The sequence below is a fragment of the Tyto alba genome, unplaced genomic scaffold (assembly GCF_018691265.1).
Source record: "Tyto alba isolate M040663 unplaced genomic scaffold, T.alba_DEE_v4.0 Super-Scaffold_17, whole genome shotgun sequence".
Taxonomy (NCBI): Eukaryota; Metazoa; Chordata; class Aves; order Strigiformes; family Tytonidae; genus Tyto; species Tyto alba.
Genome location: NW_024881279.1, coordinates 8,676,325 through 8,691,369, shown reverse-complemented (window position 1 = coordinate 8,691,369; position 15,045 = coordinate 8,676,325). Strand labels below are relative to the sequence as shown.

The 15,045-nt window shown below is 40.2% G+C and overlaps 1 protein-coding gene across 1 annotated transcript; it reads left to right on the top strand.

The window, feature by feature from the left end:
- The first annotated feature begins 1,405 nt into the window (after window positions 1–1,405).
- NMUR2 (neuromedin U receptor 2) lies at window positions 1,406–10,086 on the top strand. Its single transcript, XM_009974132.2, has 4 exons — window positions 1,406–2,317; window positions 7,328–7,412; window positions 8,684–8,809; window positions 9,827–10,086. The coding sequence occupies exons 1-4, from the start codon at window positions 1,598–1,600 to the stop codon at window positions 10,084–10,086; spliced, it is 1,191 nt and encodes a 396-aa protein (XP_009972434.2). The 5' UTR covers window positions 1,406–1,597.
- The last annotated feature ends 4,959 nt before the right edge of the window (window positions 10,087–15,045 follow it).

The window sequence follows — 15,045 nt, the reverse complement described above, 5'->3', positions numbered from 1 at the left end:
ACTACTAAACTAGAAGTTAAAGAGGGAAGGAATAAAGAAGACAGGATCTAAGACAGCCTCAATTCTTAGGAGTCAGAAAACAGGTTTTGTGTGGGATCAGTTTACTGTCTAGCTGCTTAGAGTGGAGTAGTTTGTATCTTTCTTGGTAAACTTGTTTTTGTCAGGATTTTGGAGGACATGCCAGCCAAAAGGACTGTTCTTTTGCTCCTGGATGGTTAAAATTACTCAGTCTTAGGTTAGTAGCCAAGGAGACTCAGCTAAAGTGGCAAACAGGAAAGAAGGTGGCTTTTCACACATAAATAATAGACCCAAAGCACTCCTTGCTAAAGGATGTTAGGGATGTAAAAAGTCTACATGGTTTCAAGGAGGAGGACTCGGCAGGTACTCAAAAGTGAGAGCTAGTGAGACGTACTGGGCAAACAAATTGCACATCAAGCTGACAAAATCCCCTAAACTACCACTCAGCCTTTTCACCTCTCTGATTCAAAAAAAACTAAACCTTTTCTGAATCTCAGAAGATGATATCCATGCACTTTAAAGTTTTTTTCTTTTAGAGGAATTCAATAAGGAATCAAGCTTTCATAAGGAGCTAAATAATCTATTTTGACACAGCCATCGTCCTTGCAGGATACACTTTTTTGGCTCAGCAACTGTGTTTGCAGTATGGTTGTCATTCAGGAAGAGATAAGAGTTTATTAAAAAATCATGTAAATTTAATCCTGGAGGCAATAAATATGTCTTTGGAGTAATACTGTCCTCAGAAAGATTGCCAAAACAAGGCTATTTAGGAATATGGGATCAGATTCCAGCATACCAGGAAAGTGGGAAAATATTTTGATAAAAATAAGAAGAGCAATTAAAATCCTATGTTGGATTTCAGGAGAAAAAAATAAATACTATGTTTAAAAAAGGCTGAAACATTATAGTAGTCTAATTCCACATGAATTACTATAAAACCAGCAAAACCATGTTGGGTTTCTACTGATCAAACTCTGTTTACAAGTACTTGTTGCCATAGATAACAGAAAATATAAATCAGCAGAGATCTGAAAAATAAAATCATGCCAGATTTTTTTTTTTTTTTTTTGCTTGTGGCTCATAACTGGATGTAGCATCAATATAATTTTGTAAAAGCTTTTTGGACTGAGTTTTTGGGGGCTTTTTGTCTGATTTCTCACCCTCTGACAAATGCAAACATCTTGCAGCTTGTTTCACATCCTATATTTCAGATTCCCAGCTCTCTAAATCCCACATTTCTGATTCTGTAGATGCATCTACTACAGGAGCTGATACAAGTAGCTGGAACCTCTTTTCTTACTCTATAATCTAATGCACTTAGCAAGCCAATGAATATGTGTGAAAGGAGGGGCTTTCTGGCTAAGGGACTCCTTTCAGGAGAACAGCTGTTACAACGGCAAAACCTTAACCGAAGCCAGGCAAACACACTCACTCACATCTCTCAGTGACTTTGTGCATAGAGGTCTGGCAAGACAACTCCCTTCCTCTCTTCCTCTCTCTGCAAAAAGTGAGCAAACTAGCACAGAAAAACTTAAAGAAGACTGGATTTCAATTGTGAAAAGTTTTGGAAGATCCAGTAATGGCCTGGATCAGCAATATCTCCTGGTTTAATCACTTTGCTCTACGTGAAGAACATTTGAGGAGGTACTTGAACAGCACTGAGGATTACTTAGCCTTCCTATGTGGGCCCAGACGGAGCCATTTATTCTTGCCCATGGCTTTGGTGTACACTCTGATCTTCATTGTTGGGGTGATAGGTAACTTTTTAGTCTGCCTGGTAATCCTCAAGCACCAGAACATGAAGACCCCAACCAATTACTATCTCTTCAGTCTTGCTGTCTCAGACCTGCTCGTGCTGCTTTTTGGGATGCCACTGGAAGTCTATGAGATGTGGAGCAACTATCCCTTCTTGTTTGGGCCTGTTGGCTGCTATTTGAAGACGGCCCTCTTTGAGACGGTGTGTTTTGCCTCCATACTCAGCGTGACCACTGTCAGCGTGGAGAGATACATTGCCGTCCTCCATCCTTTCCGTGCCAAGCTGGAGAGCACTCGCAAGCGTGCCCTGAGGACCATCGTGGTGCTCTGGGTCCTCTCTGTCCTCTTCGCCCTCCCTAACACGGGCACCCATGGAATCATGCTGCAGTATTTCCCCAATGGCACCCTGGTCCCTGGCTCTGATACCTGCACTGTAGTCATGCCCATGTGGATCTACAACTGTATTGTCCAGATTACTTCTTTTCTCTTCTATGTGCTGCCTATGGGGGTAATGAGTGTGCTGTACTATCTGATGGGGCTAAGAGTAAGTCCTACTCCAACTGTGCTCAGTGTTTCTTAGCTCATTCTTGTGTGTTTGTGTCTATATATGTCTTCTAAGTGATTACACCTTTTTCTTGCCTATCTGTTTTCCCCAAAAAAAATCATATTTCAAACCTCAGAAAACAGTGGATCCAATTCCTTCTTTGGTGTAATCCCATTCTAAAATTAATATAGATATGTTGGGGAATAATTTACCCCAATCTTTATTTAAAAACTTACCATGACTGCTGCTCACACTTGAATGATACTTAAACATCCAAGACTGTAGATTGATTCCAGCATCTTAGAGATTTGCACTTTTGAAGTAGAGACTAGAAGGAAATAGACCAAAAGGAAAATGTGAAAAGAATAAAAAAGAGCAGGCTAACGATTGAATCTTGTGTATTATTTGTTTTCCCTGTTTTTATGACTGTAGGGTTTCCATTGCATTATTTTATTTTTCTTCTTCCCTGGAGATGGTGATAATATTCAGTCGTTAAAACTCACAAAGCTGCCATAAACTGAAATGTTACCTTATTGCTGCAGCTAGCAAATTCTGCAATTGTTCCTTTATATAGCTCTGGCATAGTTTCATCATCGATTAAGGCTACCTTAGCATTCATATTCATTCTCCCTTCAGAAAGTGAGACTAGTTTTACCAACTGTTAGTCATTTAAATACATGGATAAAACAATCAGTATCACAATATTATAAAACTATGAAGCACAACACTGAAATGCACTGCTAATCATAGCAAATTGATGGCTTTTTTCTTCTCATACTTTATATATATTTTGAAAACATAAATCTTATCTCATTACACTGAATAAACTTAAAGTTTAAAAAGCTGTGTCTGATCATATGACAAGAAAGGGATGCAATATGCTAGTAGAGATGAATGAACTTACCGAATAATGTGCAAGAAAATCAATCAAATCTCTGCTGGTGTGTATATTATTTTGTTGTGCTGGATGATATTTACTGTTATCTGAAGTAACACAGAAGCAATTTTTCCTTAACCAGGAAAAGATATGAGGATTAACTGCCAGAAATTCATAGCACACAGCAGATCTTCGAAGCAATGAATGTGTTAAATTCTCCCCATTGTCCAGTGGCTGTTGCAGGGTCTTTACATAGTTTCATTTAAAATTTTGCAAAATAAGACCAGAAGGCAGGAAAAAGTGCTGAAAATGTAGCTGTTTCAAGAAAGAAAAACAAAAAGAGAAATCCATGAACTAATAAAAATAAGTCTTGAAGACTGTAATAAATTCTATTTGTGGCAGCAGATATTCCTAATCCCCATCCCAGAAGAGAAGCTAGGTATCAGGTGAGGGCTGCTCCACAAGGACTTCTGTATAGACACAGGTATGTTCAAGCTGTTTTTCCTAAGGGCTGCAATGTTCATTGTTTATGCACCTGCTTTTCTGTATATCCAACTCAGACTTCCAAATTTTAAAAAACATCCATCCTGGTTATATCTGCATTGCTCTCCAAATTGCTCTGAGCAAGATAATTTTTTTTTTCCATCAGAAATGACAGAGGAATGGTGTAAATACATATAATTTTTCAAGATAAGATACTTTTCATCTACTCACAGAGGATGAAATCTATGAAGCTTCATCAACACTCCAGAGTCTCCTGAATGTAATGTACTTCTCATAGATGTAATGTATTTCTCATAGACTGTAGTGGAAAAGCTCAGAGTTGATCCAAAGACTATGCAACAGCTTAAATTCAGCAAACAGAGACATAACCTTTCCAAGCCCAGATTTTGTGGAAAGGGCATTTCCTCACCAAAGTCTCTCCCTCAAGTGTTTCCAGTGGTCAGGAGAGCCTCAGGATGCAATACAGAAGGAAACATGTGTGACATGTTAAGCAGATGTGAGAAGGTAGAAAACATGGGTCATGTAGTAGCTGAGTTAATTTTTAATTCCTTGCAAAAAGGAAAAAATATATTTGTATTTTTCACTGCAAAATTTATTGCCAGCAGACCCATCAGGTTGATTACCTCATGATCAATTACCTCATGATCTACTTGGATGTAATTTTAAGTCTTGATCACTTAATACTGCAATGTTATGGTCAATAGATAGTTCCAGCATTAGTATAAAGAAAAGGACACTGGTGATTACACTGTAATCTCATTAGATTTGATTGTGTAAGCTTCCTGCTGTCTATTTCATGAGGTGCCTTTAGGAACAATCCCTAAATCAGCTAGGCTCTTCTTTAAACCCAGTTCAACTGTTGGGCTACTGGGTGCAACCTATATCCCCAAAGCTGAGAAGAAAGAGGAGAGGGAGAAAACGAGAACATTGGGAAATGTCTGCTTGTAAAAGCTAACCCCTGCAGCACTGATAGAGGTGGGGTGGCATAGCTTGGGAAAAATTCTGCATTGCAATGGGATTTACTGCAAGATCCCTGACCATTTCTTTCAAACTGATCTCTAAGTGGACACAAGGATAAGTGGCTATTACTGGCTATCCAAAAGTCATACTCTATTTAATGAGGATTTTTGACAGTGAATGAAGAGGGTGGAGAATCCAGAGACTTATTTATCCCACCTACTTCAGATATCTGTGAGGGGATCTAGATGATCAGATGAGACTAGATTGACTTCACACAGGCAGGTTGATTCTTCTACGGAGTCCAACACTTTTTTTAGTGCCACTTCCTCTCAGTAACACTTTGGAAACACTGTTAATTTTTATTTCAGCTGTCTTTGAATCAAAATAACTTATTCTTGCCAATGTACAGCTGGTCCAGATTTTACCATCAGAATCTATTTCACCCCCTAAATGCCCAGTTGTTAAAACCAGAATCCTCTGTTGTCCATGACTGCCTTGGGCTAATTTCTGCAGAGCCCAGCACACTCCTGGAAGCATCTGCCCCCTTTCCATGGAGGTTGTTCAGCAAACCTCGTGCTCACTAACACATTTTCCTTTGCGATGGGGGTGGGCTAAGAGTACGCCCAGGCTGCAGTTCTGCAGACAGGTGGTAACTGCTTCAGCCAAATCACTGAAACAGGCAGGACAACACGCTTTAGCACAAGCCATGTTCTTTTTAAATATCAATTTTTCCATCAGCTGGAGAGAAAGTTTGGTCACCATTCATGTCAGGTAGGCCAAGGCGCTTACAGAAAACAGTTCTGCTTTTGCTGAGTAGCCTCACTAGGTTTTCCTGGGGATAGGTTAGGCCCTAATTTCACTCTGCCTTTTGATTTCTAGTATGAAATACTGTAGCTAATAAAGGTGTAGTGGGAAAATCCAATTTTCAGCTTCTTATTCCAGACACTTTTAATTGTCTTTCAGTGAATGGGTAACATTCATCTCCAGGCAACCCTACATAGCTTCATACATCCACAGTGGTGTAAAAGTAACCATTACCTTGGCTGGAGTTTTCCCTCTGTCAAACCATTGGCATGAACTCAAGTTACGACCTTTGCCATGGACTCGTTTCTTTCTTTTTTTCCTTCTTCTTTGTCATAACTCATTGTTGTATTAAGTTGTAACTGCTGAGTTATTCTTACTAGTTATACCTCCATCTATTATCACTTGAGGCTAAAGAGGAGCCTTATAGTATCATCAAAATGACAGGAAGAAGGTAAAAAATAAAGATACATATGTGTCTGGTTTATTACAGCATCAGAGTACTGTATTCTCTGAGGCTTTGGAATATGCCTGGAATAGATTGCTGTTGAGACTGAAAACCACTGAAGGGAAACTAGGGATTTTAATCAATCTGAGCAGACATTTATCGTTAGATGTATTTCAAATCAACTGAGCTTCTTCCTTAAGCAACTGTGGCTATAACTAAAAGGTACAAAGGGAATAATGTAAAATGTGAGAGGATGAATTCCACTATAATTGAATATAATTTGATTTACATGTGTTTCCCTTTCATAGGTTTTATGATTAAATAGATAGTTGAAAAAAAGTCCTCATTTGATCATCCTTACAGAAAAATATTGTTAGGCAAAAAACAGGAAGCAAATCACAGTGTAAAGGGCAAAAGAAAATGGCACAACTAGCACGTTTTCACAAGTTTTCTTACAAATCCAGATTGATTTCTTTCTTTTCCCTCATTCTTTATGTTCTTTCCCATGTCATTAAAAGTTTTGTTTCCAGTTACTCTCAGCTGAAAAAGCATCACTCCAAATCCGTTGGCTAATCAGAAGTTCCCACTTCAGGAAGTTGGGTCCAGTTACGCACTCTCCATAGATGATTTGTTTTATAGTCAAAACAATTTTCCTGATTATCTAAACCTATTCTTTTCATCACCAAATCACCAGTGCTCCCACCATAAATATATTGGGGAAGCATGTCAGGGAGGGTCAGATTATTATTCTTTATGTCCATTTTTTAGAAGTCCAGGAAAAAACTACTGGAGAAAAAGCCCCATCTTGTTATAATTGAGCAGTATGTGGTGGAATGTGTGCGTATCATGCACACCCTCTGTCTGCAAGTGAGCATATATGGGTTTTGTTCATTAGGTGGGTTGACTATCAATTAGTCCTAACACTCAGGGAATGAAACAAACTCCCTTGAATTCTACAGGAATTTTTCCAGTGATTACAGCTATGTTTCGCTGAGGCCTCTATGGGCATTTTTTAGATCGTTGGTTTGTGCTTAATTGTGAGGAACTCTTTTAGGAAAATAAACAAACAATATTTTGCTAGAAGAGAAAGTAATGCCTAACAAAATACTGTTGCAATTGAACACAAACTGTGAACCAAATATTGACTCATTGAGAAAGGACAAGTGGGGAACTGAAATACAAATCTGATGTAAATATGCAGTCTCAGATGCATAAAATCTGCACATTGTTTTGAACTTAAAGCTCCAATGTTTCCCTAGACTAAAACTGAAATTTAAATGTAGATTTGTTTTCAGTGAGTCCTGAGTTGTCCCATATTATGCCTTTTCAAACTATAGCTATCAAAATATCAAACAGGCTATGTCGGGTGGGGATGTCATCGCCTGTCTAAACTCTCCTTCGGTTTCCCTCCTTTTGCCAGTTGAAAGAAGACAGATCTTTGGAAGTGGAGGAAATGGCTGTGAATGTTCAGAGACCATCCAGGAAATCAGTCACCAAGATGTTGTGTAAGTAGTGAGTCCCTCTGTGTTTTATTTACCACAGACAAAGGGTGATCAGGTCCTGAAGGGTATCAAGAAAATTCACTGGATACAAGAGTTATGACATGAGTAGCTGCGATCAAAAAAAAAAAAAAAGGCTTATTGGTGTTTTATCTGGATTTAGAGGGCATGGGAATGAAACACCATGACTAATTTGCAAAAAAGACTCAGAAGGCAAATTTTCTTCCCCAGCATGAGGAGGTCAAACAAACCTATGTGGCAGATACTTGCATAGAAATTCTCTAATATCCCTCACTCCAAACCAGGCTTTTTCAGCCCTCTAGGGAGAATTCCTCTTTTTCAGAGTGCAAATAGTCTATATTGCACATTTTTAAAGAGAGATGTACATCTGTTTTGCATCACACCATGAGTTCTCCTCATGGACAGGAAGGACCTGTCAAGCCACATACATCACCTCCTGTTTACTTAACCACTTAGACCTTCCCAAGAAAAAGTAGGATCTAGGTAGACTTGAACATTATATAGCATTCAGAAGAATTTATGCTCCGATAATGCTGAAAGCGTTCACATCACTTCCTAATTTAGAGCTGTCTTTAAGGCAAAGATCACCTTGTTGCTGAAGTGGTGTATATGCAGGAAGTGTAAATCACCTTCAATATTTCCTGTAACAATGTTATTCTTTTAGGCAGCTTAAGTCCCCATCTGAACTAGAAAATTGTACTTTGAAGTTAGCCTGATTTTCTGTGCTCCATGACTGTGACAAAAGATATTCATAGGAGCCATATCTGGAATGGGTTTGCAAGAGTCCTCACCAGAGCCAAGTTGTGCATGGAGGCAAACTCTTATTCTTCCATGCTGAGCAGTGCACCCAGACAGACTTATCATGGTCTTATCCTGCTATGTGATGCACAAATAGTGTGCCGAGGAAATTAAGTCCAAGGCACAATGGAGTCAGTGTGTCCCAGGTACCACAGATGAATCCAGACGTCTCACTGGCACTTTCTTCATTAGGCTCTGTACATGACATATTACTTGGTTGTTGCCAGCTCTGTGTGTGTGCATGCGTTGAGTTATACAACACAGAAATCAATGGAAAGTTTGTTCTTTTAGCTGGTAATGGTAAGACAGAAAGGATGACAAAAGTTTTGAAACTATAAATAAAATTTATATATTTAGTCTTTAATCCAGCTTTCCGAACTCTCTCTGCCCTATGTAGGCTAGTGAACCATATTCTTCTATAACTTACTTGCTTTTCTTCTCCCCTTTCTCCATGCTAGTTGTCCTTGTGATGGTTTTTGCTTTCTGCTGGGCTCCATTCCATATAGATCGACTTTTCTTCAGCTTTGTTGTAGAATGGACTGAGCCTCTGGCTAATATCTTCAACTTACTTCATGTGGTGTCAGGTAAAACTTTCTTCTTCCACTTGCACAGGGGCTGGCAAAAAAAGAAAAAAAAAAGTATTTGTGAGTGGTTTACTTGAAATATGTAGTCATTTATTTTGTAGGCGACATGAGACATGCATGGGAAAACTTCTTGTGGTTTGGTGGACAGTGATGAGAATTGTGCATGAAATAAAAACTGTATGTATGCAAGTTTCTGCAATTTTCAAGATCTAGACATGTTGTCTAATACAGTTGTCTAAATACTCACAAAGAAAAGAAAAAAAAAAAAAAGAAAAGAAAAAAGAAAATAAGGATATCATGTATCATTACCAGCTGCTTTTCCTTCTTGGGAATGTTCAGAAATTAAGTCTACTATCATTCAGCTACTTTTAATAAATACACAACATCAGGCATCATCCTCGAGAGGGTCTCTGGGGCAAATAGGAAACCTGACCAAATGGTAAGACAAAAGACTTACATACTGCTCAGAACTGGGTGATAAAACCAAATGTTTATGGCCCTGCCAACCATAAAATGAAGGCTTTTTCAAAAAGGAATCTTATTTTCAGTCTGCCATGGGAAAACATTGAATGTGGCCATTAGGCAGCTCAGACAAATCCAATCTCATGCAGTTGTCCTGATGTGTTGCAAGAAATTAGCTCCCCTCAGCTGGAAGTTATCTTCTGACAGCCTTGATGGGGGTACCAGCTGTGCAAATCCTGCTGCGGGAATGAGGGCTGTGCTGGAGGCAGGTCAGTACAGCTCAAGAGAGAGCTGGTTCCTGAGCAGCTGGAGGTAGTGAGCTCCAGTTAATACTCTCTCCCAGTTTCCTTTCCCTCTGTGCTGCAGTGCCTGAGCTGGTCTTGGCCAGATATACCTCTGCCTGGATAGTAGCAGGCAGAGATGTGCTATCGCTGCCTCCACCCTTGTGCCAAGCTTGATCAAGTGGTATAAGCAATTAAGAGATTTTCCTCCTCTGAGATTGTTCCACACAAAAGTGAGGTCTTTATCTCCTTTCCTCAACCCTTCTTCTCTTAGGTGTTTTCTTCTATCTGAGCTCTGCTGTGAACCCCATCATTTACAATCTGTTGTCCCAGCGCTTCAGGATGGCATTCCTCAGTGTGATCCCTCCTTGCTGCAAGCACTGGGTCACCAACCATCCCACAAGCAGGATTCCTGCCCAGCAGAGCATCTTCATGGTTGAGGACCACAATCTTGTGGACTCTGCTGAAGACACAAGTCTCCCCGGCACCCACAGGACATCTATCAGCAGTTCTCAGCTCTCCACTGCTCTGTGACTTTCCATGTTGTAATCCAGATAAGAAAAAAGTTAAATAATATGACTTTAAGAAACAAAAAAAGACCCTACTAAAAGAGTGATTTCAGCAAGAAGAGCTCACAGATGTACCTTGCTGAATGAATGAACAAGGATACTGTAATTAGCAAGTGGTTGAGAAAAATTGTATTACCCTCAAGTTAATAGGAGGGCTGGAAATCTCAGTTTACTTGTTGCAAGATATGCCAACAAAGAGCTGCTTTACAAAAATGAGATTCACTCCCAATGTTACCAGGGAGACACAGCTTATTGAAGTCTTACCAAATGGCTTATTGTTCACCAATCTAAACTTCAATTTACTTGGTTTGAAATGGAGCAACCTGCTGCACAAGCCTTGCCTACCCACTTCTAGCTCGAGGCAAGCCAATCTCACTTCTCACCCCTACGATCTTCTCAGGCCTCTCTTGGCAACATGAGCAAGTAGTCACAAATAAGCATAGCTCTGGGCTGGGCTGATAAATATCAGACACCAACAGTAGCTATTTCTGGGCCAGAAGAACCAATAAGCCAATAATTATGAAAATCAAACTTTTGCTTTTTGAGCAATTAAGATTTGGGTGGGGGTGGTGATTAATGACTTGAATCACTTTGTCAAAAAAACTACCCTTTAGTGAGTTATTTTTTAACAAGTCTCAACATTACTAGCATATCTCCTCATACTATGTCTGACAATATCTACACAATGCTGAAATGGCACATTCATGTCACAAATTCATGTACATTACCTGGAAAATAGACACTGCTGGGAGCTGAGGTTGCTCCTGTTGTGACTTCTTTGCTCAAAACGCAGCTAGCAGAGAATATCTGTCCAGAGAATGTGAAATGTCTGCAGTCATTTCAGGCTTATCCTGTTCATCAGACAGCTTCATTTTTGCCCATCTGAACAAAGCCTGACCATGTACAAATGAACTGTGGTAGGTCCCTGCTATGTCCCATGTCCTGCAGTTCACAACAGGTTCTTATCATTGTTTGAACTTCAGATACTTGTGTGTTGTCTCTGCCAGTGAAGCCCTGTGGTCATACTTCAGCAGACTTCACATCTGCCCACACTGGGAGGATTGCAGAAGTCAGAAATCTATATGGGGTTGGAAATCACCAGGAAACAATTTGGAAACTATTCACAATAGAATTGGAACAAACCTGCAGGATCAGAGAAGCTGATAGAAAGGTTATAAAAAAGTTTTGCAGTGATTTTGCATCTACTGAATTCAGGTTTTGCCACAGAGCACAATATAAGATCTGGGAAACTGTCCCACGTCCCAGTCATGCAAACAAATCCTGAAGGCAGCACACTTATATCCAAGTTGATGAGTGTCTGAGCTCCACTAACTTCAAGGTTGGGACCCTACAGAGTTTTGTAGAGGGAGGACAGGGTGAATCCATTACATGACAGAGAATTTTATAAACCTATGTGTCCCAAGTTTCAAAGTCTGCTGCTTGTGTTTCAGAGAAATGCTTCCCCATCATGATGCAGGGCTAGGCTTAGCCACCACACTGGGCTGAGGCTTGTCATGCACTGCCACAGAAGATCATCCAATGTGTCATCAAGGGGCTGGGACTGACTTAAACAGTCAGAATACAGAGCGTTATCATAATGAAAAGGAATGTTAGTTCCTGAAAGATGACATGCTATATGCATAAAGGCTTATTCCAGTTTGGTCACTGGAGATCCAGATGACATTTCCCACTATAGGAGTGGGTTATACTCCTGCTACTACAGGGTTTTACCTTGTTTGCCCCAAAGTCTTCTGTTTTGCCTCTCTCTGTGGGACTCTTAGGTGAGACGAGACCTGGGGGGCTTATGGCAGCTAGGGAGTCATCTTCTTCAGCTCAAGGGGAATTTTAGCCCATGTTTCCTGCCAGAGCCATTTTACCAGCTGCAATCCTGAGAAACAAGCCATGGAGAGCATAAGAGATACACACAAGGCCCTGGAGAGAAAAGGCAATTCCTGCTCCCTGAAGACACAGCTGAAATACTTTGCCACCCCCAAGTGGACACATGAGTTTTATCAGTGACATTTACATTTCTAACCAGTTCCGTGTTATCATTTTCCCTTCCACCAGACATTAAAGTGCATTTTCCCTCCCAATCTGCTGTGCCAGTCCTGACTTGCTGTCTGTGAGCTGCCCGGGTCCCTGCTCTCCCACCCTGGGCAGGGCATGGAGCTTTGTGCCCCAGATAAGGGGCTGGGGACCGCCTGAGCAGAGATTTCCTCCCTCACCCTGTGCCTCCATCCTCGTGCAACTCCCTAACTGAGTTCAGGGGGTTACCCTCCTTATCAGCTGTGTGCCACTGAAAGCATATCTTCTTCTCCACTACCCTAGACACCCAGCCAAAGCAGTGAGGAGACAGTATAGTTTGACATACTCACACATCCACCATACAACAGAGACATTCCTCTGCAACATTTTGTGGCTCTTTGAATGCATTTTATGCATTTAGGGCTAGACAACGTCTTGCATCGGTGCAGAGAGAGCCATCAATCAGTGATGCTGTTCCCTTCTTCTCCCTTCATGGGAGAATTGCAACCTCATCAGCTAAGCTTGGGATTGTTAAATGCATATGAGCACACAGACCTGCAGTCAAGCTTGGGTTATGAAGCTGTAGGGTGAAGATTTTGTGTGATATTAAATTAAATGGCCAAATTTTTGTCCTTAGGGAAGATAAAGTGCTTTCTGAGGAAAAGGAAGTGGTGGGGGGAAAAAATGCATGGATGGGGAAATTTTAGAAGAGAAATAGTGAGAAGCCAATGACCAGAAACTAACCTCCAGTTCTGAACTAACTTTTTTTTTTTTCTTCTAAAAGCAGTTTTTATCGCATTTAATTTGTCATCAGCCAAAAAAAGTGACACTCATAACCAAAAATTACTGAGCTTTTTTGGCCAAACATCAAAAGAAAAGCTGAAAACTTTTAGTCTTGCACCAAGTCAAACCTTCTGTGAAAGTGTTGTTGGGGGAGACATGTCAAAATTCTTCTAAATTCTGCCCAAAAATGAATAAATACAGTGGAAAAGATGTGGTCTGGCTTGTGGTTGAATGCTCTGAGTTAAGTTCCCTGTGAACCCCTCATTCCTGAGGGGAGATCTCTAGAAAGTTGTCAGTGCACTTTGTCCCTAAAAAGTAGTTGATGTCCACTGGAGACTTTTCTTCCAAAAGGTCACTGCTTGAGTTATTCATCACTCTGCTCTGATATTTACCTGGCTGAATTTTAGAAGCTGGATCCAAACATGAAAATACTGGGAAGATGGATAGAGATGTCATGAGAGCCGATGATATTCCTTTATTTATATATTTAACAACATTCATAGCCAAGTGCTGAAAAACATTGGCAACCAGCTAAGAAAAAATCCTGTTGCAAGAAAACAGAGAACAACTCATTTTCCCTCAAAGTGGTCTAGTGTGATAAAAATATATTCATTTGAAATCAAGCATGACTTCCTAGACAGAACTGTCTATTGATTTATATCTCTGCTTCTGTTTCCTTATGGGAAATATGCAAGTGTGTGAGCAGAAAGTGTGGAGAGCAGGGGGAACACTGCAGCACTGTGAACAAAACATGGACAGTGTGAAATGTGCTGCAAGGAAGCACTTAAAGGAGAGAAGAATTGCATGCACGCCAATGAGTGATACTCAGATCTAATCCCAAGTTACGTACTAGAAAAAACATCATGACAGCAAGTGGACAATTCTGTTAAGTTTATATGAAGAATTTTTGAACACTGCTGTATTTTGAAGTGTTTAAACCATGGTTTATCAGCAAAACTAAACGTACACTTCAGCTGCAGAGCTGGTTATATGTATCTGTGTAACATGAAAATAAATACAATAGTCTCTCTCTCTTCCTATTTCTGGTCCATTTTCCATCAATCTTTGTGGTTCTTGTTTCTCCCTCTGATGTCACATGAGTAGCAGAAAATGGAGATTCCCTGGATGTTCAGCCAGCACCAAGTCCAAGAAACTAATTACTTACTACAAATCACAGTACTTTAAAAATAATTTTTAAAAGGCAAATTATTTCAACTGGTATATATGCATGAAAATACAGCACTAATCCCAGTGTGGTTTGTTGCATCCAAGTGCTCTACAAGACAGCATCTTCAGGGGAGGAAGTTAAAAACTGGGCAACACAATTGTCAACCAGAAGAAGGTCCCAAAGCAAAAAGTGCTGCTTCCCAGGCTATGCAACAGCCAGGTCTGGTCTCCCTCCTTGTTTTTCTACAATCGCAAGCCTCATTTTCTCTGCTGCTTATTAAGACACTTGCTAGGTTTTTCCCCGCTGAGGTTTCTTGTTCCACAGACTAGCAAATCTACAGCAAACTGCTGAGCTGTAGCACTTCCGTATCAAACAGATAGGAGAACTATAGTAATGAAAACAGAATAATAATCTGGACTTTTCTGTTCTCTAATAAACTGAGGAGGAATAAGGGGAAAGGACAAGAAAACAAACAACCAGGAACTCTTGCAAGGATTAAAAGTTGGGTATAGAATTTGGTCTAAGCTGATGCAATGATGGCAAATGTCCTTCAGAGTGAGCTGGGGGATAAAAGAGTTTAAAAAGAAATTCTACAGAGAATTGCCCAATTTGGGCCTTGTAGATTTCCCTGCCCAGGAAAAGAAACAACTTTTGAGGTTGTTAGGGTAGATCACAATCCATAAGGGCTCACGCACCAAAAAACAGTGACCATCTTGCGCATGATTCAGGACTGGTTTACCTGACTTGAAAAAATGAATTTGCCTTGTATAAAATAAGCATGGACCATAATGTAAGAATCTCACCTGGAGATTCAAGGGTTGCTCATTTTCTTCCGCGTTTCTTTCCATTTCACAATTTCACTAGTCAACAGCTTTCTTTGGTCATACCCCAGACACAGAGGCAGAGAGCTAAGCTCATTTGCTACCACAAGTGGAAGACTTTTTGCTG

Bases quoted from the DNA above. Each gene is read 5' to 3' on its own strand.
- NMUR2 (XM_009974132.2), top strand. From the start codon at position 1,598: ATGGCCTGGATCAGCAATATCTCCTGGTTTAATCACTTTGCTCTACGT. The intron at 2,318-7,327 runs GTAAGTCCTACT...TCCTTTTGCCAG, and splicing joins ACTATCTGATGGGGCTAAGA to TTGAAAGAAGACAGATCTTT. The intron at 7,413-8,683 runs GTAAGTAGTGAG...TCTCCATGCTAG, and splicing joins ATCAGTCACCAAGATGTTGT to TTGTCCTTGTGATGGTTTTT.